Below are 25,339 nucleotides of genomic sequence, written 5' to 3' on the forward strand. Positions count from 1 at the left end.
ACTCACATTATCCCAAATGATCACATGTTTTGGGAGATCATTCTGGATTAGACCCCTGTCGTTTTCAGGTTTAAGATCTCTGTACAGTGTCTCTAACAACAGATGTATAGTTACTCAGTACTGTTAGAAATTTCACATTTACCAAATGCATAAATAAATATGCTAGACAGATTATGACAACTAGTTAATCATTTTTGCACAGAATGACTAAAGCAATGAAATAATGAGCAGACATTTTTGAGTGGAAGGACTAATTGACAGAGAACGAGCATAACGCATTTTGACTGAGATGACAAAAGCAAATGAGAACGTACAAACAGCAGACAATTGTACTCAATCAGTTGCAGGGATGTACAAAGCCTTTGCTATTTGTTCAAAACACTTATGATGTACACAACTAATAAGTAGATAAGGAGTTTGAACAAGTCGTTTTAAGAATTTCAATTCTGATCTGAGAAATGCACCAAGCGGTTGAGAAAAGCGGTTGAGGGAGACGCCACTCGTCGGAGACACGTACACGTCATCACGTGCCCATAGAAAGATGACATTTGACAGCTTAATTGTTTGGCACCGAATACAAAAGGGAATTTATGGCCTCTAGAGGAGGTCTTCTGGCTAGATTGTTCTGAGTGAGGTACTTGGTAGAGTGTTTAATGAATTTACGAAGCTCTGCGGCTTTGTAAATGTTTGAGTTTTGTAAATATTCTTTTCTTCTTGCATATATCTTGATAAATATCACTGGATTAGTTTTGGTGGAGGCATTTATCAGGTTGTGGTTAATGGTGCACTGTTTATTTTTGTATGTACACATTTTTCTTTTTCTGTATTTTGAAAATTTTTGTTAGTAAACCCTGTACTATACATTGTTTAGAGGAGCCACGTCCTGACTTAGATTACTGTGGAAGAAGATAGCTTTATTTTGGTTTTGTGTATATGTGGGTTTCTCTAGTTTGTGTGCACTTTTTTTTCATTTGGGACTTTCAGCCAGCACTGTAAATAGTGTATATAATCATCATTTTTGGGCTCCGTTTCATAACTGTTTTTGTGTGTCCTTTGCAGTACTGGACTGTGTATTGATATACAGGGTGGGCCAAAAGTTTCCATAAATATGGTTTTTGACATTTAATTTTTTATATTTCAGATACTCTAAAAATGTGTTTGAATAAAGAGCAATGCATTGAAATCATACTGATGGCCATGGCCGGGTCAGGCCAGATTCTCATCTTTGGGGGCATTTTAAGGCCATGGTGTATCAGGAAAAGATATGAAACATAAATCATCTTGGGCAACGTATCACCAACGCCATTACAAGTATAACACCAGCTGTGCTAATACATGTTCATCAGCAGTGGCGGACAAATATTGAAATGTGTTTTTAAAATAATGACCGTCATTTAGAGCATATTATATAAATAAAAATATTTTTTCATAAAAAATGTTTATTTTTCCTATGTATGGAAACTCATGGCCCACCCTGTATATATTCCACCGGACATTATTTTTCTGTATGTGCAACTTTAAATAAAACTTCACTTTATTTTTGCAAAACCCAACCCTTTTGGTGTCCGTGTCTCCCTCCCTCTCTCCACCACCATCCTAGTCATGCTCAGTCCTGCATACTAGACACTTAGAGTATAGTCTAGTTTCCCCCATTTCCCACTACATAGGGTGTCCGATATCTGCTTTTGTGTTTGCTGTTTTAATGGGAAATACTGGCTTCTACTAACATTAAACACATATTATAACTAAATCATAAAGTCTAAATTTATTTCTAATTGTGACACAAAAGTAAACACAATATTTCTTTAACTATCCTATAACTACTGGAAATACAGTATATATGAAAATAGGAATATTTTTGTGAAATAGAAATAATAAAACTATAAATACATTATAAAGAAGCTAAAACTGAACTGAATTTCTAAGTAAGATCAAAAATAATATAGAAATAAAAACTAATGTAAGAATGCAAAACTATAATAATCTTGTTACTTGGAGTCCATTGCTGAGTTTGCTAGGACTCTAACTGGAGCTCTCAAGGGCATCCATTTTCTTTATTTTAAGCCACTCCATTGTTTCTCTTCCAGTGTATTTTGGGTCAATGACCTGTTGAAAGACATACATCCTTCCCAGTTTAAGGTTTCTGGGAGGAGCAGCTTTTCCTCAAGGATCTTGGTGTATTGTTGTGCAGCATTCATTTTCCCTTCAGTCCCTACCAGATAGGCAATCCCTGATTCTGAACGGCATTCCTTCAACATGATGCTACTACTACATTTCACAGTGGGAATGGTGTTACTAGCCTGTTGTACAGTGTTTAGATTTACGTCAAACTTACTGCTTAGTGCTCAGCCTAAGAAGTTCCACTTCAGTCTCACTAGACCACAAGATTTCTACCACATCTTTACATTATCTCACAGGTGACATTTAGCAAATTGTTTTTGGGCAGGTATCTTTTTTTCTTTCCAGCCAAAACTTGTTTATTATCACTCTTCTTTCATAGGACCTTTTTGTGCAGTGACCTAGAGTTGCAGAAGTCAGTGATCTTGACTGGAGAGGATGTGCACTGCTCAACAAACTCCGTCAGAGCAACAGCTGGGATCACAGCAGCTTCTCTGACAAGTAATATGTTTAAAGGGTGCAGATTGACCTAGACAGTGTGGCTGTAGTTTCATATTTTTTCAACTTTTGTATGATGAATTATAAATAAAGATTAGCAGCTTTCATATAGAAAGGTGAAGTGGTTTTCCAGTACATGCTAAATAAGCAAATTACAAAAATTAAAACTAGGCAAGTAATAATTTTTGCAGAGCAAAATGAATTGCAAATGACACAGCAAAGTTGGCTGTCTCTGTCCGCAAGGGGTTGGTTCCAGGAACCCCCAGTGGACACAGAATCTGTGATGCTCAAGTTCCTTATGTACAATGATGTAGTATTTACATATAACTTATGCATTCATTCATTCATTTCTCTTCTTTGAGACCAGGTTGTAGGACAATATTATTAGCAATGAGAACCCTATGCATATCATCCCATGTACTTTAAATCATCTCTATATTATGTATAATTCTTCTTCTTTCGGCTGCTCCCATTAGGGGTTGCCACAGCAGATCGTCATTTTTCATATCTTCCTGTCCTCTGCAGCTTTCTCTAGTACACCCACCACCTGCATGTCCCCTCTCACCACATCTATAAACCTTCTCTGTCTTCCTCTTTTCCTCTTGCCTGGCAGCTGTATCCTTAACATCCTTTTCCCAATATACCCAGGATCTCTTCTCTGCCCATGTCCAAACCAACGCAATCTCACCTCTCTGACTTTGTCTCTAAACTGTCCAACCTGAGCTGACCCTCTAATATACTTACAGTGGAACCTCGGTTCATGACAATAATTCGTTCCAAAACTCTGGTCGTAATCCGATTTGGTCATGAACCGAAGCAATTTCCCCCATAGAATTGTATGTAAATACAATTAATCCGTTCCAGACCATACAAACTGTACGTAAATATATATTTTTTAAAGATTTTTAAACACAAATAGAGTTAATTACACCATAGAATGCACAGCGTAATAGTAAACTAAATGTAAAAACACTGAATAACACTGAGAAAACCTTGAACAATAGAGAAAACTAACACTGCAAGAGGTCGCACTGTAGCGCTACGAACCGCTCGCTAAAAACACTTTTTTTTTAAATGAGTTTTAAGCACAGGGGAAAAAATGAACATTTGAAAAATCCGTAATTTAATAAATCACCAAGAAAAGTAACATTGCAACAATGCACGCTACGAACAGATCGCTGTAAACAGAAGCGAAGTGGAGGTTAAAATCCAATAGAAAAAAGTCTTCATTAAATACAACGAGGTTAAAACAATGCTCGGATCTCCCTATTTAAAAAAACAAGCCAGTCGTCTCTCTCTCTCTCTCTCTGTGCTTGCAAGTGTGTGTGTGTGTGTCTCTCTCTCGTGGGCGTCTGTGTGTGTGTGTGCGCGCGCAGGCGTGTATGTGTGTGTGTCTCTTTCGCGGGCAACTGTGTGTGTGTGTGTGTGTGTGTGTGTGTCTCTCTCTCTCTCGCGTGCGTCTCTGTGTGTGTGTGTGTGTCTCTCGCGTGTACGTGTTTGTGTCTCTCTCTCTCTGTCTCGTGTGTGTGTGTGTGTGTGTCTCTGTGTCTCTCTCGCTGCACAGGGAATGCACAGGAAGAGACTGAACACGTGCGGAAATCATCGGCGCACACAAACTGAAAGGGAAACTGGCTTCTTTGTATACCGAGTCTGTGGTTGTGAACAGATGCAAAAGTTTGCTGAACTTTTTGGACGTAAACTGATTTGTGCGTTATTCCGAGACGTTCGTGAACCGAGGTTCCACTGTATTCCTAATCCTGTCTCTCCTTGTCATGCCCAACGTAAAGCTTAGCATCTTTAACTCTGCCACCTCCAGCTCTGTCTCCTGTTTTTTGGTCATTGCCACCATCTCCAACACATATAACATAGCTGTTCTTACTGCCATTCTGTAGAACTTCCCTTTCACTCTTGCTGATGTCTGTCACAAATTACTCCTTACACTCTTTCCACCCATTCCACCTTGCCTGCACAATCTTTTTCACCTCTCTTCCACAATCCCCATTACTTGGTATTGTTGATCCCAAGTGTTTAAACTCATCCACCTTCGCCAAGTCAACTCCCTGCATCCTCAACATTCCACTGTCCTCCGTCTCATTTACACATGTATTCTGTCTTGTTCCTACTGACCTTCATTCCTCTCCTCTCTAGAGCACATCTCCACCTCTCCAGGGTCTCCTCAACTTGCTCCCTACTCTTGCTACAGATTGCAATGTCATCAGCAAATATCATAGTCAACATGGACTCTGGTCTGATCTCATCTGTCAACCTGTCCATCACCATTGCAAATAAGAACGGGCTCAGAGCCAATCCCTGATCTAGTTCCCACCTCCATGTTGAATGCATCTATCGCTCCTACTGCAGACCACACCACTTTTACACTTCCCTTGTACATATACTGTACCACTCTTACATACTTTTCTGCCACTCCTGACTTCCTCATACCACAAATCCTCCCGAGGCACCCTTTCATATGCTTTCTCCAGGTTCACAAAGGTGCAATGCATCCCCTTCTGGCCTTCTCTATGATGCTTCATCAACATCCTCAGACCAAACAACGCATCTGTGGTGCTCTTTCTTGGCATGAAACCATACTGCTGCTCACTAATCATCACTTCACTTCTTAACCTAGCTTCCACTACTGTTTCCCATAACTTCTTGCAGTGGCTCATCAATTTTATCCCCCTGTAGTTACTACAGTCCTGCACATCCCCCTTATTCTTAAATATCTACACCAGTACACTTTTTTCTCCACTCTTCAGGCATCCTCTCACTTTCCCAGATTACATTAAACAATTTGGTTAAAAACTCCACTGCCATCTCTCCTTAACACCTCCATGCTTCCACAGGTATGTCATCTGGATCAATGGCTTTTCCATTCTTCATCCTCTTCATAGCTGTCCTTACTTCCTCCTTGCTAATCTGTTGCACTTCCTGATTAACTATCTCCACATCACCCAGCCTCTTCTCTCTCTTTCTCTTCATTCATCAGCCTTTCAGAGTACTCTTTCCATCTGCTCAACACACTCCTCTCTTGTGAGTACATTTCTATCTTTATCATTTATTACCTTAACCTGTTGCACATCTTTCCCAGCTCAGTCCCTCTGTCTAGCCAATAGGTAAAGGTCCTTTTCTCCCTCCTAAGTGTCCAACCTCTCTTACAACTCATAATATGCCTTCTTTAGCCTTCGCCATCTCTCTCTTCACCTTGTGCCTTATGTCTTTTTACTCTTTTCTATTTTTTGCATCTCTCTGACTATCCCACTTCTTCTTTGACAAAGTCTTCCTCTGTATAGTCTCCTATACTTCCCCCATTTCACCACCAGGTTTTCTTTTACTCCTTCCTATGTCCAGATGTCACACCAAGCTCCATTCTTGCTGGCAACCTTTACTACTTTTGCTGTAGTTTCCCAGCTATCTGGCAAATCTTCACTGCGATCCAGTACCTGTCTTACCTCATCCCTGAACTCAACCTTGCAGTCTCCCTTTTTCAACTTCCACCGTTTGATCCTTGGCTCTGCCCTCCCTCTTCTTGATCTCCAATTTCATCCTACAGACCACCATCCTATGCTGCCTAACTACACTTTCCCCTGCCACCACTTTGCATTCTCCAATCTCCTTGAGATTGACCCTCTTGCATAGGAAATAATCTACCAGTGTGCATCGTCTTCCACTCTTGTATGTCACCCTATGTTCCTCTCTGTTCTTAAAATACATATTCATCACAGCCATGTCCATCCTTTTGCAAAATCCACTATCATCTGACCTTCTTCATTCTTCTCCTTGACACCATCATGTCCTCATCCCATCTATTCCCTTTACCAACATGTCCATTTGAATCTTCTCCAGTCACCACTTTCTGTCCACTTGGGTACACTGTCCATCACTTTATCCAACTCACTCTGGAAGTATTCTTTCTCATTAATCACACACCCAACTTGCGAGGCTTATGCACTAACAACATTCATCATCACACCTTTAATTTCCAGCTTCATAATCATCACTCCATCTAACACTTTTTTTCACCTCCAAAACACTTTTGACACTCTTCAGAATAACCCCTACCCCATTTCTTCTCCCTTCCACACCATGATAGAACCATTTAAATCCACCTCCAATCCACCTGGCCTTATAACCCATTTCATTTAGTTCCTTGCACGCACAATATATCTACTTTTCCTTGTCTCCATGATATCAGCTAAGTCTCTCTCCCCTTATCATTGATACTACCAACATTTAAAGTCCCTACCCTCAGTTCCACTCTCTTTATCTTCCTCCTCTTATCTTTAGTCCGGACACATCTCCCCCCTCTTCTTTCGTTCACCAACATGTCCATTGAAATCTGCTCCAATCACCAACAGTAGCCCAATTTCTGCCAGCACCCTGTTGTACTGGTGGCCACTGTTGTTAACCCGGGCCTCGATCAATCCGATATGGAAATCTGTATCATTGTCCATCTGTTTATCTGGCAAAATTTTATACAGGATGCCCTTTGTGACGTAACCTTCCCCATTTATCCGGACTTGGGACTGGCACGAAGAGACACACAGGTTTGTGTATCCCTTGTGGCTGGGTAATACATAATCTCTAGATTATAAAAACACATTTTTCCTTGATTTACTCTGTGTTCTACAGTTTAAAATTACAAATCAAACAATTTAGACTTTATTTAAATGCAGGTTAGGGGTGTATTATGGATCAGGCATATATTGCTGCAACAGATAAAGGGCACACTTATTTTTATTGATGATATATACCTTCTGTTGGCATTTGCACAATGAATTGTATAAAGAAACATCTGCTCAAGTTCCAGTAAATGCTTCCAATGTCTTTTTCATCCAACAACAAGCTAATGATCCTAAACATACTGCTTTTTTTTTCTGTCCTCCCTGGCCATTGGACCCTACTATTATTCTATGTTAATTAGTATTGCCTAATTTTATATTTATACTAGGGGCTTTGCCCCCGTTCGCTTCAATCGTCAACCCCCCGACCTGTGCTACGCGCTAGCCTTTTTGTAGTTCTGCCGCTCGTGTTTGCAGATGCTGTGGTCGAAATTTAACATCTTATTAAAGAAAGAAACATCCTCTAACAGGACAATTCAGTCATCAGATAGGAGAAAATCTGTTCATTGTATCTTTTAATTACTCCTCGGCAAAATGCCTTGGAGGGAGCATTCTTCAAAAGCAGTCTGTTACAGCATGGTCAGAATGGTCAGAATGGTCAAAAAACAAAGAATAGAGGTTCATTTTATAAACTGTTGAATTTAAATACAGTGTCAATCAATGCATACATTTTACTCTGGTTGGTTCATTGGTTTACAATTTATATAAAATAAAAGTCTGTTATATTCTAATTCTTCTTATACCTTTGAGTTGCGCCACCACCCTTGAAATTTCTGTGCATGTCACATTTGTCCATTCTTGTTGCTTATAGTACATCTGCTGATTTCTTAGTCATCCTTCAGTACTTTTTGTATATTACATCAGCCTTTCTTCTGGTACATTCTTTATTTACTTGACCATCTCAGTATTTTTCCTAAACCAAATCTTATGTTTCCGTGTTTCTAAGATTCTAAGTTGCATTGCTTCTCCGTGATCATAAACATAAACCTGACTGAATTGTGGGTTCTAAGAAAATAAACTTGTAGTAGCTTTAATTGTTGCAGGACCACAGATTCTCATAGCGTATGGTCCTGAATCGTGTAAATCTACATTTTGAGCATTGAATGATGTGAACGTGAATAGATTATTGTAGATTTTGATATTTTGCATGTAGTGTTTGTTTCACCAAATAACAAATCTTTTATTTAATCGTGGGTATGCCTTTTTATTGGGCAGAAATGCTACTTTTCCCTGATGGCAACACGAATTAGACAATCTACAAGTCTCTCACTTAAACTTTAAAGCTGACCAATCTCTTTATGTCCATATACAGTATTCAATCTCTTTTCGCTGTTCCGTTATTTCACTGAGTAATAATTTCCGATTGTTAGTGCTAATGCCATCTTTACTATCAGTTGTTTGAGACTTTTGAATTTTAGTACTTTCATAATCTCTAACCTGCTCTGCAAGTCTATCGCGCCAATGTTTTTGAGCCTCTTCACGACGTTCTACTTTGTCTTCTGCTCTTTGTCTTCTTCTACAGTTTGTGCTTTATTTCCACCCTTGCTTAAGGACCTGTTAGGTTTTCAGTTCATCTCTTGGCACAAAGTCTCAAATCTCTCTGAAAATGTCTCTTCTTTCTGAAGAAATCTTGTCTCGTCCCAAGATTTATCCTGTAAAGTACTAGCTACATCATTTGAATGAAAATGTGCTATATAAATCAATATTGGTGTTCTTGCTGCTGCTAAGACAACGGAATTTTTTCAAAGCTAAAAAATAGAAAATTCTAGAATGGCTAAGCCAGTTTTCCGATTTAAATCCTATTGAGCATGCCTTCCATGTACTGAAAGAAAAACTTAAGGGGACAAGCCACATAAACACGCAGGAATTGAAGAGGCATTACAAGGTTAGCGGAGTATCACCAGAGAAGATGCTCAGCACTTGGTTGTGTCCATGAATCACAGACTTAAAGCAGTTATTGCATCAAAAGGATGTGCTCAAAGTACTAAATACACTCTTGTGCAAATTATTTTAAAAAAATTGTGAAGGAAATGGAAAAAAAAAATCTAGTAGGTATTATGAATCCCACTAATATACTCACATTACTGCATAATTTGACCACGGCTTTTGAGCAGCAATTTGATACTGTTTGGCATGAAATCCGTTAATTTTGAAGAGTCTGAAGTGATTATTATGTCCCTATACCAGACGAATTAGAGCTTAAATATGTTTCTTCTTTGTTATACAGTTCATCCCACGATAGTGTTGCTTGCAAATAGACCACATATTTCCAATAGTATTTAAATCTGCAGAATTTCCAAACCAGTACAATACTTTTATTTGATTATTATTGAAGACATTCAACACCTTTTTCGATAAGTAGCAAAGGGACAAATCCTGTTGAAAGACCCCAGATCTGTCAGGAAACCTCTTTTTTAGTTCTAGAATTTGTCATGTGTTGCTTGATCTTTTCTATAAGTAACCTGTGGTACATGTTAAGTTTCTGGCCTGTAGTTGCTTTGATCTGCATGATCACCTTTTTATATAATGGGTTAATATTTGCCGTTTTCTAGTCCTTTGGAATTTCACAAGTGCACAGTGACCTCTTAGAAACATGTCAAATATTTATATACTAGCAAAATACCCGCGCTTCGCAGCGGAGAAGTAGTGTGTTAAAGAAGCAATGAAAAGAAAAGGAAACATTTTGAAAATAACGTAACATGATTGTCAATGTAATTGTTTTGTCACTGTTGTGAGTGATGAGTGTTGCTGTCATATATATATATATATATATATATATATAAAAATATATATTTACACACACACACATAAACATATATATATATATATATATATATATATATATATATATATATACACATATATACAACACATATATATATATATATACATACATATCTACATATATACACACACAGCTATTTCAGATCAGTGCAATACGCTGCTTGTTAAAACGGATAACTCCGCTCTTACGTGCAAGTCTGCGTGGATATTATGAACTATCGTATTTGTTCAAGTTCTATTTAAATTTTAAATAGAAGGAATTTTTATTTAGTCGACAGAAATATCTTTGGTAGGAATGGTAAAAACAGACAGGAATATTATTCGTGAATAAATCAACTCAAACCTTAAACAACTTATAATATTTTGCTCTCCATAAAAATATATCCTGTCTAAATTATACAAGTTAGAAATAAAGTAAGCGTTAAAAGAACAAACATTCAAATTTCTTTACTCTTATGTAATTTTATATAAAAATAAACTTAGATTTTAAATATCCCAAAAGATTTTGCTCTCCATAAAAATATATCCTGTCAAAATTATACAAATTCAAATATGAACATGCTGCATAACAAAACCTGGAAATATAAATAAAATGTGTTCCTTTCAGCAATAACAAATCAAATCATTCAGTTGTCTTTGCTCATATGTCATTTTAGAGCTGGACGCCTGGCATCTTTTTGGCAACAGGTTCGTTTATGTTTGGTGTGAGGTTCTGTGTTGTGGAGATTCTCAGGATGGACTGCAGGTGCTCATCAGTGAGGCGACTCCTATGTGCAGTTTTGTTAGTCTTCATCACTGAGAAGAGCTTCTCACACAGATATGTGCTACCAAACATGCACAAGGTTCGAGCCGCATGTAGACGGACTTTTTGTTCTTCAAAGTCACCAAAGCGCCGTGCAAACTCAGTGCGCTCAGTTTATCAGCAAAGTGCGATTTGGGAACACCGTAGTGACGACTTGGTTTAACATTACTTGGCAACAGGGAAAGTGGGGCAAGTTGCACTAGTGCATTTGTGTCTCCCATAAAAGCAGCTTCACTTGAAATCACTTTGTGATTGTGCACGGGTAAAAACGTCCGCTGAAGTGTCAGATTCTTATTTAATTCTTCTGCTTTCTGTATCTTCTGCATTGCCGTCTTAGATTAAATTCTGTAATTACAGCCACATTAGCTCCACAAATGAGACACACGGGTTCAGTAAACATATACTCAGCCTCCCATCGGTTTTTAAAGGCTCTATTTTCAGAATCAACTTTTCTCTTCAGCATCGTGTGAGCTAGCCGCAATAACTTGCAGCATCATAAGGTAGACTTGATTAACGCGTAAGTGTTCGCAAGGCAGCTGAAGCGCTGCATTATGGGATCTGTAGTTTATTGTGTTACCAGCGCTTCATATACCCGGCCATTAATAACAATAATACAGTATATAAAATGATCTGGGGCGGATATAATTACACGGGCGGATGTGGCCCGCGGCCCTTGAGTTTGACACATATGAACTAAATAGAACTTGAAAAGATATATTGTTTTAAATGTGATCGCGCAATTCAGATAGAGTTGACGCGCTACAGCCTGCATGCCTCAATAAGTCATCCTCCCCTCGCTCTTACTTTTTTACCGTTCATCTAATGAATACACTGATTATGGCTTTACCAAAACAATCATTGATGGCGAATAAAGTATCCATTATTCGAGTATGTAGATCGGGATATATATATATATACATATATATATACCCGCGTATCGCAGCGAGAAGTAGTGTGTTAAAAAGCTAGAAAAGAAAAGGGAACATTTTAAAAATAACGTAACATGACTGTCAATATACAGTATTTGTTTTGTGAGTGTTACTGAGTGTTGCTGTCATCAAGGATTTGATTATCATTATTTCTTTCAATCAGGTTCGTATTTGTAGGATGTGTTGTGTTCAAGTTACATTCCGTGTTTGTCAATCGTTGTAAAGATGACAGGTTTCATTCATCGATTCGTTTCTTACTGCATCAATAAACAGCTCGTCTTCTTCTTTATCTGAGACCTGACACACTGCATGCAGGGGGTTTTTTTACACTGTCTTCCTTTAGCGGGACATTGACTTTTCCACCGTGTGCTTTGTTTCCGCAGTAGCTGGATTTATGAATATGCTTGTATCAGACGCTTCATATTTTTTGCTGCCTTTTCAATTGTGTAATTCGGTTTTTGTTCAGCGCTCTTTGGAACTGTTGCTTTTATCTGTGCACTGCGCCAGTTCACGTGAGCCGCCGGTGTACATGCATCGAAGTTTCCCAGCTGTGCTGGTGCCATCTCGTGCTATGTCCATGGCTGTATTTAATGTTACCTTAGTCCTGGCACTTAAAACTTTCTCTCGCAGTTTCGCTGAGTTTGTGTCAAACACCACCCTGACCATCTCATCTTCCTCTCCATAAGCACAGTCCTTCACCCGTGAATATTTAGTGGAGTTTGCTATTGGATTGCCGCTGACGGACGGCCTTATATGGGCAGGCACTAAATTACAAACGCCAGCGGCAGCCTGTCTATGAACTTAATTTAAAGTGTAGGTTTACATCGTGCTTTGTTTCCGAAGTAGCAGAACTCATGAATATGGTTGTATATGTCACTTTCGCCGCTTCTTATTGTTTCGCTGCATTCTCAATTATATAATGCATGTTTTCTTCAACACTTTTTGGAGGTCTTCCTGGTTTTCTATGTACTGCGTGATTACGTGGGAGGCGTGATGATGTCACACGAAACTCCGCCCCCACGGCGTTCAAGCTCATCTCCATTACAGTAAATGGAGAAAACAGCTTCCAGTTATGACCATTACGCGTAGAATTTCGAAATGAAACCTGCCCAACTTTTGTAAGGAAGCTGTAAGGAATGAACCTGCCAAATTTCAGCCTTCCACCCACACGGGAAGTTGGAGAATTAGTGGTGAGTGAGTGAGTGCGTGAGTGCGTGCGTGCGTGCGTGCGTGGCCTGTTATTAGTATAGATTTACTGACTAACCTCTTTAAGAATTCAAGGAGAACTATTATCTGATCCAGGTGATTTGTTTCATTTGAGCAGTTATTCTCCCTCTACAATTTTTAAATCACTCAGTACCTCTTTAGTAGTCCCACTTACCACTAGCAGGTTATCCACTTCATCATATGTGAACACCTTAGAAAAATGCAAGTTTTGAGTATCTACTATTTTTCTGTGTGTATGTTTTAATTCCCCATGACTATTTCTGATACACTTAAACTTAACCTTGACTGTTCTTTTACAACTAATATATTGAAAGAATCTCTTTGGTGTCTTTCACCTTATCTACTATATTCCTCTCTAACTTCCTTTTAGCCTCCCTATTGCCCTTCTTAACTGTTTCCCTCATGCTCTCTTACACCCTTCAATTCACATTGGAGCAATTAGAGTTACATACTTTATACAGTGGCTTTTTTTCCTTTGCAACTTTATTTTTCTACTCTTTATTAACCCACTGCAGAGATTTTTCTAATTTTGTACTAATTCCAGACTTATAGTCAGGTCCTTAAGTATTTGGACCCTGACACAGTTTTCCTAATTTTGGCTCTGCACACCACCACCACCACAGACTTGAAACAAAAATATTGTGTGAGCTGTTTAGAAAAGAGACTTTTATACATGGTCCCCCTATTTCAAATGGCTCAAAAGTATTTGGACAAGCTAATATATTCAGAAATATAATAATCATTTTCAATGTTTGGTTGAAAATTATTATCTGTCAATGACTGCCTGAAATCTGTAACCCATGACCATCTCCAAATGTTGAGTTTCCACCCTACTGCTACTTTGGGCCTTTACTGCAGCTGTCTTCAATTGTTGCTTGCTCTTTGGAATTCCTGCCATCAGTTTTGTGTTCAACAAGTGAAGTATATTTTCAATTGGGCTGAGGTCAGTTGATTGACTTGGGCTTTGAAGAATATTCTACTACTTTCCATTGCAAAATACTTGCTTTCACAGTATGTTTTGGCTCATTGTCCTTCTGTACTATGAAGAGTTGTTCAATCAGTTTTGCAGCATTTGGCTGAAACTGAGCAGATACTATAGCCATATACACTTTAGAATTCATCCTGCTACTTACTTCTGCCATCAGTCATATCATCAATAAACACTAGTGGCTGACTTCCATTCACAGTCATGCAAGATCTTGCCATAAAACTGCCTCCACCATGTTTCATAGATGATGTGGTATTCATTGGATCATGAGTTATTTATTCTCTTTTCTATACTCTTTTCTTTCCAACATTCTGGTATATATTGATTGTATTTTCCTTTGTCTAAAGAAAATTATTCCAAAACTTGACATGTTTTTAAATTTTTTTCTGACAAAGTCTAATCTGTCCTTCCTGTGCTTGAGGTTTACCAGTGGTTTGCACCTTGTTGAAAACCCTCTCTGTTTTTAATTTCATGAAGTCTTCTCTTGATTGTGTAGTTTTGCAAAAGATGTTCTTCTTCATCAAGGACTGAATTCTGCAATAATCCAGAACAGTTGTCTTCTATGGCTTTCTAGACCCTCTGGTGCTACTGAGTTCACCAGTCTGTTCCTTCTTTGTAGAAATGTATCATATAGTTGATTTGACCACTCCTCATGTTTCGTCTATCTCTCTAAAGGATTTGTTTTGTTTTCTCACCCTAATGATGGACTGTTTTTACTTGGATGGATAGCTCTTTGGATCTCATATTGAGAGTTCATAGTGATATTTTCCAAATGCAAATTCCACATTTTTGAAAACGAACAGTCTCAGATCGGGTGTGTATTTATGCAGGAACTGGAAATTCTCTGATGCGGGACCTTCCCCCAGGGAAGAAAGTACAGTGTCAGGTGCTCATTCAGTGTAATAGGAACCATAACACAGAGAGGTGTGTACACTACAACAAGTACACATGTCGTAAATGTAGGAAGGACGGTCCTTGGGTGTGTGGGAACTGTTAATATTTGAATGTGATGATTTTATATAGCACGGAATGGAAATCAGCACTTCTTAGCATTGCACCATGCAAGCTGATGTATCAAATCGCCTACTGTAACTTGCTTTCTTTTTTCTTCGGTTATACAAGTAGTCTTGAATAAAAGTGTACTTGTTTTGTTATACTTTTACACCAACATATGTTCCTGTGTTTGAGCATGCTCAAAAAATACACGTGTAATGCCACGAAAGTGCACACAGACACTTCATTTCGCAAACATTGGTACGAGAATGCAGTCACAAGTACACCGCAGAGCTATAGCGTGTCTTTATGTGAAAACAGCCGTGTCAGATGGGGTTGTATGGATCGATTCTGAACGCGACTGAGAGAATGAAAAGTGAATTAAAAAAAAAAAAAAACCAAAGCTAACCTTTACAAGGATCATAAATTACACCGGCTGTTACAGATTGAAATCAAATGTATGCCTCTATTCTAAAATAGTAAGACTAAGAGCAGTTTACTTCTCAAAACAGAGTGGTGCAGGTTCGAACTCGCGACCTTTTGATTCCCAGTTGGCAGCTGATTCTATTGCGCCACGGAGGAAGTCATAATAAACCTGTGTCAATGTCGCATGTTAAGGCGGCTTTTTGTTTCTGCAGTTATATTTTTGAATAAAATCGCAATTGTTGTGTTAGATTTGTACCTTTTGTGAAAATGTTTCTTTGATATTTGGACTTCAGGCTTCATACATTATATAGTTTATGCCTACATTTTGTCATCTACTACAAGAATATAAAAAACGTTTCTTTTTTAACAATGTGTTTACACAGATTACTGTAGAAACAGAACAGACGTGAAATGGGTGTGTTCCAAATAACGATCTATTATTTCCACTCTCAAACTTCACTTCACTCCCAGATACTCAATCAAGGCATGAGCTGAGAGAAGTTTGCGCACGTTCTAAAGTGGTGGAGGCATAGAATAGCCAGCTGCTTCTAGCTTATCTTTATCAGCACATTTAGAGGACAAAGGATGCTGGCGGAGAGGTGTGAAGGGATTTAAGAAGTGATTTAACTCTTTCGGGGCTGATGTCGACCTTTGTCAAAATTCATGAGTAGAGCACAGTAATCAGCTGTTAGCTGCAACAAAATTCACCCTTATGTTTTTAGGTCGACTTTCTTTACTAGAAGGAAAGTTACATAGCATTGTTGATTTAACCTCGATTCCCTACGCATGCATGAGTAGTGAAGAACAAACAACCTCTAAAATGGCACCAACATCTGGCGAAAGACCAAAGCAAATGTGCAAAGCAAAATACTCCCTGGATGTTTTATTGAATGACTTGTTGTTGAACTATGAGTTTGATGCAAGTGATCTGGAGATGGATATCAAAAACGAAAGTAAGGTACCAGCATCATCTGATCGGTCCCTAGCTGATTGTGGTGTTGAACACTTTAGTGTAGGTGATGCGCCTACAAGCAGCGTTTGCCTGGGAGGACCACCACTTATGATGACAAGAGGTACAAACCATACTGCGTCACATTGCAACTGCCACCGCCACCCACCTGCTGTGCAAAGACAGCCAGGCAGCTGGCCCACCGTGCATTCCTGCTGACCTTCGAGGTGCCCCGAACACAGCCACTGTCGCCAAACATGACAAACATGCACCAACAGCAGTCACAGAACACAGCAAAAGATATTTATTGTTAACTTATGTGTGAAACTATTGCTTTGTGTGCTTTTCAGAAAACTGAGTTTTTTGAAGAAAATATTCAGCCCTCAAAGAGTTAAGGTGGGACGGACTTACGAGTTTTTTTGTAGGCTCTGGTAATTCTAGTGTTAATCAATTCCAGATCCTTTACCTGCTTTTTTAATGAATGAAATAATGCAGGATTCTGCTCCCACCTGACTATGGAACAATTTATCAGTCACATGTCCATGTATGTTTGTTGTGCTATGCAAAAAAAAAAAGTGATTGCTTTAATTTAAATTCATTGTGGTGGCGTACAGAGCCAAAATTATGAAAATTGTGTCGCCTTCCAAATACTTATAGATATGACTGTGGGTATGTACCTGTCCTGCCCTGCATTATATGTAAAATGTTTTTAAACTTGTTCCACTTTTCGTAGACTGTCTCCACACAAATGTTAATCCCAGTTTATCCATTAGACTTTACTACATCTGCTCAAAATTTTCCTTAGGAATGTTAAACTTAACAGTTTTAGTCTTTGCATCTGCATTCTTAAGTAACACTGAGAGTTATATTATGGTCACTTGGGACTAGCCGTTTCATTCACCTCCAAACCTTTAATACTATCCTGATTATTACAAAATAGTAAATCTAGACAGGCTCTCCCCTACATTGGTTCTTTGACATATGGTGTTTAAAAACAAATCTCACCGATTACATCTAAAAACTTGTGTTCTTGTACTCTGCTATTTATAAGGTTATTCCAGTTAATTTTCGGGTAGAGTCCCAAATGACTATAATATATCTATTTACTTGCCATTTTAGTGGGGTATGTATAACATGCTCCAAAAAAAGCCTCTTTCCCTGTTGCTTTTGAGATGAATCCAGATGTCCTCACTAAGATGTGGCTTGTCATCAAAATGAAGACAAGTATTACAGTTCTGTTTGACATAAAAGGCAACATCACCTCATTTTCTGTTGTCTGTCCTTCCTAAAAAGTGTGCACCAATCTAGGTTATACTTACCCCATCTTTGCTAATAAGCCAGTTTTTTTATTGCTATAATATAATTATTCTCAGTTACATACATATCCAATTCTCTTGTATTATTTTTGATACTTCTAGCATTAAGGCAAGCTATTTTAATGTGTTACTCATTTTACTTTTGTGCTTAAATTTTATTTGAGAATTTACATTACTATTTATACTTGTTTTTACAATATTGTGCGTACAATTCTTCGTATACAGTTCTAGAACTAACATGCCCTAAACTCCCTGCCACCCCCCTTCCCTATTTTAAGCAATCCTCTACTAACCTGCTCATCCATTTCCCCAAAATATTGGTGCATCCCTGATTCAAATCTAACCTATCATGGCAGAACAGTTCCCATTTCTTCCAAAGGGAGTCCAGTGCTCTATTAACCTATATTTTTTTTCTGTGACAAGTTTTGAACAACTGCCTTTCCCGAGGTTTCTTCCATTTTTCCCTACAAGGTTTTTATTGGGAGTTTTTCCTTGTCTTCTCAGAGAGTCAAGGCTGGGGGGCTGTCAAAAGATAGGGCCTGTTAAAGCCCCTTACGGCACTTCCTGTGTGATTTTGGGCTATACAAAAATAAACTGTATTGTATGTATTGTATTGTATTTGAGCCACGAGTTAATGTGGTATAGTATCTGAGTGCTACACCAAAGTAGAAGCAGTCAAGAGAAGCATGACTATTTATAGCCAACATATCCTTATGTAAGTAGTTAAAATGGTGCACTTATCTTTTGTTTGTTTTTTTTTTTATTGCAGCACATAGATGAGTGCATGAGATGCGTTGGAAGCGTCACCGTCATCTGACGCCGACTGCCCGTCCTGGAAGAAAGCATTTCGGGATGGTACGCCAGGTACGCGGCTGTCGCGTAGACGAATTAGCCGCCATGAAGCCGAGATACGCTTAAAGGAGAAGCCGGCTTATGCACAGGGAAGAGCAGGGCCCTGCTGGAGAAACAAGCCACCATGCTATTATCGCGGGGGTGGTGCTGCAGGTATTGCAGGGGCACGTGCATGTAAATAAGATGAAGCTTATGATGAGGTCAGCAAGATATGGAAGTAGCTAGCACGCTATGTAAAACAGGATAAGGTGATAGGAGCCTACGACCGTATTAAAGGGGTTGAGTGAATGCTAGAGGAGAGTCTGTCTTTGGGCCAAATCTGTATTGTTGTGCTTAGTTAATCACAATACTGATAAAGTGAAGACATATAGAGAGAACCCTCCAATCGCATTTAGAGGGGAGGATGTTGGGTTTAGAGAGAGAAAAACTGTGGATCTTGTGCTGGCAGAAATCCTTAATTAACTGTAAATAGTATTTTTGCTTTCTTTTATGAACGAAAGTGTTCTTTCAGTCGATTAATGAAGAAATCGTTTTATTTGTTGTATGTATTGTAAATAGTATCACAGTTTTACCGCCTAGAGTATTTATTGGAGTTTTTTCAACCAGATGGGTGTGGACACAAGTTTTAATTTGTTTTTTCATGACACCCAACTTTTAACACTAGAATCCCTGAAGCTTGCAATTTTTTTCATTGTCCCTGACCTTAAATTTTCCTAACATGTGGCAAGAAATTGTAACTCCTTAACACTGCACTAACAGTTCACTTTTGCTTTGCAAATGTGTGAATTAGCAGAATGCAGCATGCTACACCCCAAAAACCTTCTTTCAGTCAGATGAAGGCATTGCCCTGCTGTAATGAAATAACATGATTTGAAATACATACATTTCGTGTGTGTTCCGTGGGTACAACGATCTGTATACAGTCGGTACGGAAAGTATTCAGACCCCCTTCAGTTTTTCACTCTTTGTTATATTGCAACCATTTGCTAAAATCATTTAAGTAAATTTTTTTCCTCATTAATGTACACATAGCACCCCATATTGACAGACAAAAAAGAATTCTTGAAATTGTTGCAGATTTATTAAAAAAGAAAAACTGAAATATCACATGGTCCTAAGTATTCAGACCCTTTGCTCTGTATTTAGTAGAAGCACCCTTTTGAGCTAATACAGCCATGAGTCTTCTTGGGAAAGATGCAAGAAGTTTTTCACACCTGGATTTGGGGATCCTCTGCCATTCCTCCTTGCAGATCCTCTCCAGTTCTGTCAGGTTGGATGGTAAACGTTGGTGGACAGCCATTTTTAGGTCTCTCCAGAGATGCTCAATTGGGTTTAAGTCAGGGCTCTGGCTTGGCCATTCAAGAACAGTCACAGAGTTGTTGTGAAGCCACTCCTTCATTATTTTAGCTGTGTGCTTAGGGTCATTGTCTTGTTGGAAGGTAAACCTTCGCCCAGTCTGAGGTCCTTAGCACTCTGGAGAAGGTTTTTGTCCAGGATATCCCTGTACTTGGCCGCATTCATGTTTCCCTCGATTGCAACCAGTCGTCCTGTCCCTGCAGCTGAAAAACACCCCACAACATGATGCTGCCACCGCCATGCTTCACTGTGGGGACTGTATTGGACAAGTGATGAGCAGTGCCTGGTTGTCTCCACACATACCGCTTAGAATTAAGGCCAAAAAGTTCTATCTTGGTCTCATCAGACCAGAGAATCTTATTTCTCACCATCTCAGAGTCCTTCAGGTGTCTTTTAGCAAACTCCATGCGGGCTGTCATGTGTCTTGCACTGAGGAGAGGCTTCCGACAGGCCACTCTGCCATAAAGCCCTGACTGGTGGAGGGCTGCAGTGATGGTTGACTTTCTACAACTTTCTCCCATCTCCTGACTGCATCTCTGGAGCTCAGCCAAAGTGATCTTTGGGTTCTTCTTTACCTCTCTCACCAAGGCTCTTCTCCCCGTAGCTCAGCTTGGCCGGACAGCCAGCTCTAGGAAGGGTTCTGGTCGTCCCAAACGTCTTCCATTTAAGGATTATGGAGGCCACTGTGCTCTTGGGAACCTTAAGTGCAGCAGAAATTTTTTGTAACCTTGGCCAGATCTGTGCCTTGCCACAATTCTGTCTCTGAGCTCTTCAGGCAGTTCCTTTGACCTCATGATTCTCATTTGCTCTGACATGCATTGTGAGCTGTAAGGTCTTATATAGACAGGTGTGTGGCTTTCCTAATCAAGTCCAATCAGTATAATCAAACACAGCTGGACTCAAATGAAGGTGATCTCAAGGATGATCAGAAGAAATGGAAAGCACCTGAGTTAAATATATGAGTGTCACAGCAAAGGGTCTGAATACTTAGGACCATGTGATATTTCAGTTTTTCTTTTTTAATAAATCTGCAACAATTTCAAAAATTTTTTTTTTTGTCCGTCAATATGGGGTGCTGTGTGTACATTAATGAGGAAAAAATAATTTAAATGATTTTAGCAAATGGCTGCAATATAACAAAGAGTGAAAAATTGAAGGGGGTCTAAATACTTTCCGTACCCACTGTAAGTATGGAATGACAGAGGAAATGCAAGGCAATAAATGCTGAATACACGGCTAAAACAGAAAATGTTTTTGCATGTTATAGTAATAGCAACAGAAAATATTTTCATATATTACAGTATAATGTTTGTGTGAAGTGTAGGATGTGTGAAGACTGAAGCCCAAATATCCAATAAACACTTTCACAAAAGGAATAACAAAATAAGTATGCTCTTATTCAAGAATAAAAGTGAAGAAAAAGAAATTGCTCAATTGGCATTGAACATTCGGTATAAAGTGCATATGTGTATCTTTATGGTTTTCATTTTCAGCCAGTTGTCACAGCAGTATCGCTGTTCCATCTCAGATGCTGCAGTGTGAAGCTGCCATTTAGCAACCTTGAAGTCACGGGGTCAAAGCTCACATCATCCTTGCATTTAGTGCTTTGAGTAGTAAGCTGTTATTATTATTATCACATAATAAAAACATAAATTTGATGTGAATCTATAAGTTAATGTTACTTGTTAAACGTTACAGCTGAAGGGATAAAAGCAGACTTACAAATGCAGATCAGTCATTTCTTGGTGTCTTGTAGAGCAAGCAGACACTACAATGTCTATGGTGGACTCGCACATAGACATTCACATCAACATGTCATTTTTAATTCAGTTTTATGCAAGAATCCAAGAATAAAACTGAATAAAAAAATCATTCAAATTCAGTTTTATTCAAGAATCCAAAAATAAAACTGAATAAAAAAATCATTCAAATGACATGTTGATGTGAATGTTCGTGTGCGAGGAAAAGTAGCATAGAAATTGTGGTATCTGTTTTCTCAACAAGACATCAAGAAGAAATGATTGAGCTGTGTTTGTACGTATTCTTTTATCCCTTTAGTTCTAACTTTTTATAAGTAACATAAATTTACATAGGATGTTACAGACTTGCATCAAATGCATGCTTTTATTATGTGATAATAATAATAGCAGCCCACTACTCAAAGCACTAAATGCAAGGACAATGCGAGATTTGAACCTGGGACTTTGAGGTTGCTAACTGTAGCTTTTCCACTGCTCCATCTGCATAAACCAGATACAAAGCAGTGTTACAACTGTGAAAACTGGTTGAAACTGAAACCCGCAAACACACTTGTATGCGCACGTCTTTTACTTTGTTCCGACTAATAATTGGGCTTCCGAACCATGTCAGTTGAGCAATTTCTTTTTCTTCGGTTTTATTCTTGAGTAAAAGCATACTTGTTTTGTTACACCTTTTGTGAAAGTATTTCCTGGATATTTGGGCTTCAGTCTTCACACATCCCACACTTCACGTCAAAATTATGTCATTATTACTATAAGATATGAAAACATTTTCTGTTTTAGCCACATGTTCAGTATTTCTTGCCTTGCATTTCCTCTGTCATTCTATATTTACAGAGATCGTTGTAGACATGGAACACACATGAAATATACACTGCGTGTAAAATTATTAGACAAGTGATTATTTTGACCATACCCAACTCCAAGCTGTATTAACTTGAATGCTTATTGGATTTAAGCATATCGGGTGATGTGTATTTATGTAGTTAGGGAGGGTGTGGGCTAAGGAGATCACCCTGTATCAAGGTGTGCATGATTTTTAGGCAGCTTGTTTTCCTCAGGCAAAATGGGCCAAAACGAGATTTAACAAGACATGTACTGTAAGTTGAAGGGTCAAGACTGGGCCGTGAAATATCTGAAGACAGATTTTTCAAAGGCTTTATGGACCGATGAGATGAGAGTGACTCTTGACAGACCAGATCGATGAGCTTGTGGCTGGTTCAGTAATGGCTAGGTGGACTCCACTTTGACTCCAGCCAGGTGGAGGTGAGGTACTGGTATGGGCTGTTATTATAAAAGATGAGCTAGTTGGTCCTTTTTGGGTTGAAGATGGACTCAAAATCAACTCCCAAACCTACTGCCATTTTTTTAGAAGACACTTTCTTCAAGCAGTGGTACAGAAAAAAGTCTGCATCTTTCAAGAAGACAATGATTTTTATGCAGGACAATGCTCCATCACATGCATCAAGTACTCCACTGCGTGGCTAGCCAGTAAAGGCCTTTAGTTCAAAGAATAATGACATGGCTCCCTTCCTCACCTGACCTAAACTCTGTTGAGAACTTGTGGGCCCTTCTTAAATGGGAGATTTAATGTGATGGAAAATAGTACACTTCTTTGAACAGTGTCTGGGAGGCTGTGATTGCTGCTGCACGAAAAGTTGATCAAGAAACTGACAGACTCTATGAATGGAAGGCTTATGATTGTTATTGAAAAGAAGGGTCACTGTTTTTTTTTTTTTTTGGAAATGTCAGAAATGTTTCTTTGTAAATTTTGAGTTGCTTATTTTTCTCACTTTAACAGATGAAAATAAACAATTGAGATGGGAAAATTTTCATTTTTCCTTTAGTTGCCTAATAATTGTGCACACATATGTATTCCCCTGAGAATATTCACATTCACATTTCCTTTGTAAAACATTTAGGTTTCAGGTTTATTAACATTTTGCATTGACTGATAGCACTGTAGTTTTCCATATTGAAATAAATCCTCAGAAATACAACTTGCTTAATAATTGTGCACACAGTGTATGCATTTCAAATCACAGTATTTTATTACTTTTATAACTGAATACAAATGCATCGCCAGATAAACACTTCAACACAGACTTGATCTGTGAGGATTGCAGCAGGACGATGCCTTCATCTGACTGGTGGTGGTGACATGGTCCGGTTTGTAGCAGACCATGTTCTGCTAATCCACACATTTGCAAAACAAAAGTGGCGTATTAGCAGAGTATTAAGGAGCTACAAGCTTCTTGGCGTATATCAGGAGAATTTAAGGAGGTCAGGGACAATGAAAAAAATTGCAAGCGTCAGGGACTCTAGTGTTAATGTGCTTATGGTATTGAACTGCAACAATCATTTTGTAATAAATTACTTTATTTTTGTATTTGCAAGAGTCCATGTTGACTTTATCTCACGTACTTCTGATTTTAACTTGGTTATGATCTACTAGTAGCCCTGTTACCAAGGTTGTGCCATAGGCTCAAGTGCACAGGGTTCCACAATTTGGTGTTCAGAAGTGAAATAAGAAACCAGTGTGTTGTGAGAATATATTTTTGAGTGCACATAGACGAAGACAGCATGGCTCCCAAGAAGGTTCCAGAGACCAGTACTCCTGTTTGGATTCATGGAGAGGATCCAGGTACAGTGCAGGCAGGAACTGACACTAGTTCAGGGGATGTAAGAGCACTGGTAGTGCTGTTGAGACAATTTATTGCTTTTCAGGTGGCCAAAGACCAGTGGATGGAACCCTGGTGGAAACCTCCGCAGCACCAGTTCACATAGCTGCAAGAGGAGGCGAACCAAGTGTGGCAACTGCGCTAGACAAGTCAGCAGAATGGTGCTTACCCTTTCAGACATGGGATTTTCCTTGCCTGCAATGGTATCAGGACTCAGAAGACATTAAACATTTCCTGTCCACCTTTGAAAGAATAGTAATGGTCTGTAAGTGGTCAAAGGTTGATTGGGTGATCTGACTAGTCCCATTCCTGACAGATAAGGCCAGATTGGCATTTTTTGCTTTGACCACAGACAGATCTTTAGTTTATGACACTTTGAAAAGTGCCATTCTTGAAAAGAATGAAAGAAATTAGTACTGAAACATCCAGGCTTTGATTCTGCTCTTAAGAGTGGAAGGAGGGAAAAACTTCCAGATAAATTTTGGCACAATTAAAAGAACTTTGTACGAAATGGCTACAACCAAACAAGCACACAACTGATCAAATTGTTGATTGTATTGTGTTGGAGCAACTCCTGCAGGTGTTTGTGCTTGAACTAGTCAGTATGTTGGTGGAGGAGTATCGCCTGAAGACATCGAAGGAAACTGCAGACCTTGTGGAAGTGTCTGTTTGAGCCCGGCATCCTCACAACTTGCCAAGAGAACCCAAAGATAGTGTTAAGCCCAGCCAAATCCAGAAGCCCACTGGTATGTCTCAGGGCAACATGGTTTCTGGTTCTTTAGTAATGGTCAAACCTGATAAGAGGAAGACCTAGTTTGTTATGGCTGAAAGGATACATAGTTAGATTTTGCTCCAGTAGGGTAAAGGAGTCAAGTCTGTGCTTAGGTCCTTATCTTTTGCCAGATAAAGCACCAGTGGAATCCAAGAGAGCTAAGTTAGTTTGAGTCAGTCTGGCTGGCAAGCCATCACTGACACTCTGCGGGATCATCTGGATGTCCTAAAAGAAACATTAGAGGGAGACAAAATCAGTAGTGATGC

General features: G+C 38.9%; 1 protein-coding gene across 2 annotated transcripts in view; it reads left to right on the plus strand.

The window, feature by feature from the left end:
- lin7b (lin-7 homolog B (C. elegans)) overlaps nucleotides 1–25,339 on the plus strand; it is a 241,381-nt gene that overhangs the window by 21,986 nt on the left and 194,056 nt on the right. The window contains exon 2 of one of the 2 annotated variants that reach the window (XM_039774744.1): nucleotides 18,422–18,516. The exons of the other annotated variant lie outside the window; for it this stretch is intronic. Within the exon in view, the coding sequence (XP_039630678.1) occupies nucleotides 18,442–18,516 (75 nt within the window). The 5' untranslated portion in view covers nucleotides 18,422–18,441. The remainder of the gene's footprint in view (nucleotides 1–18,421; nucleotides 18,517–25,339) is intronic. 2 annotated transcript variants of the gene reach the window in all.

Source organism: Polypterus senegalus, chromosome 13 (genome assembly GCF_016835505.1).
Source record: "Polypterus senegalus isolate Bchr_013 chromosome 13, ASM1683550v1, whole genome shotgun sequence".
In the NCBI taxonomy this organism is placed as follows: Eukaryota; Metazoa; Chordata; class Cladistia; order Polypteriformes; family Polypteridae; genus Polypterus; species Polypterus senegalus.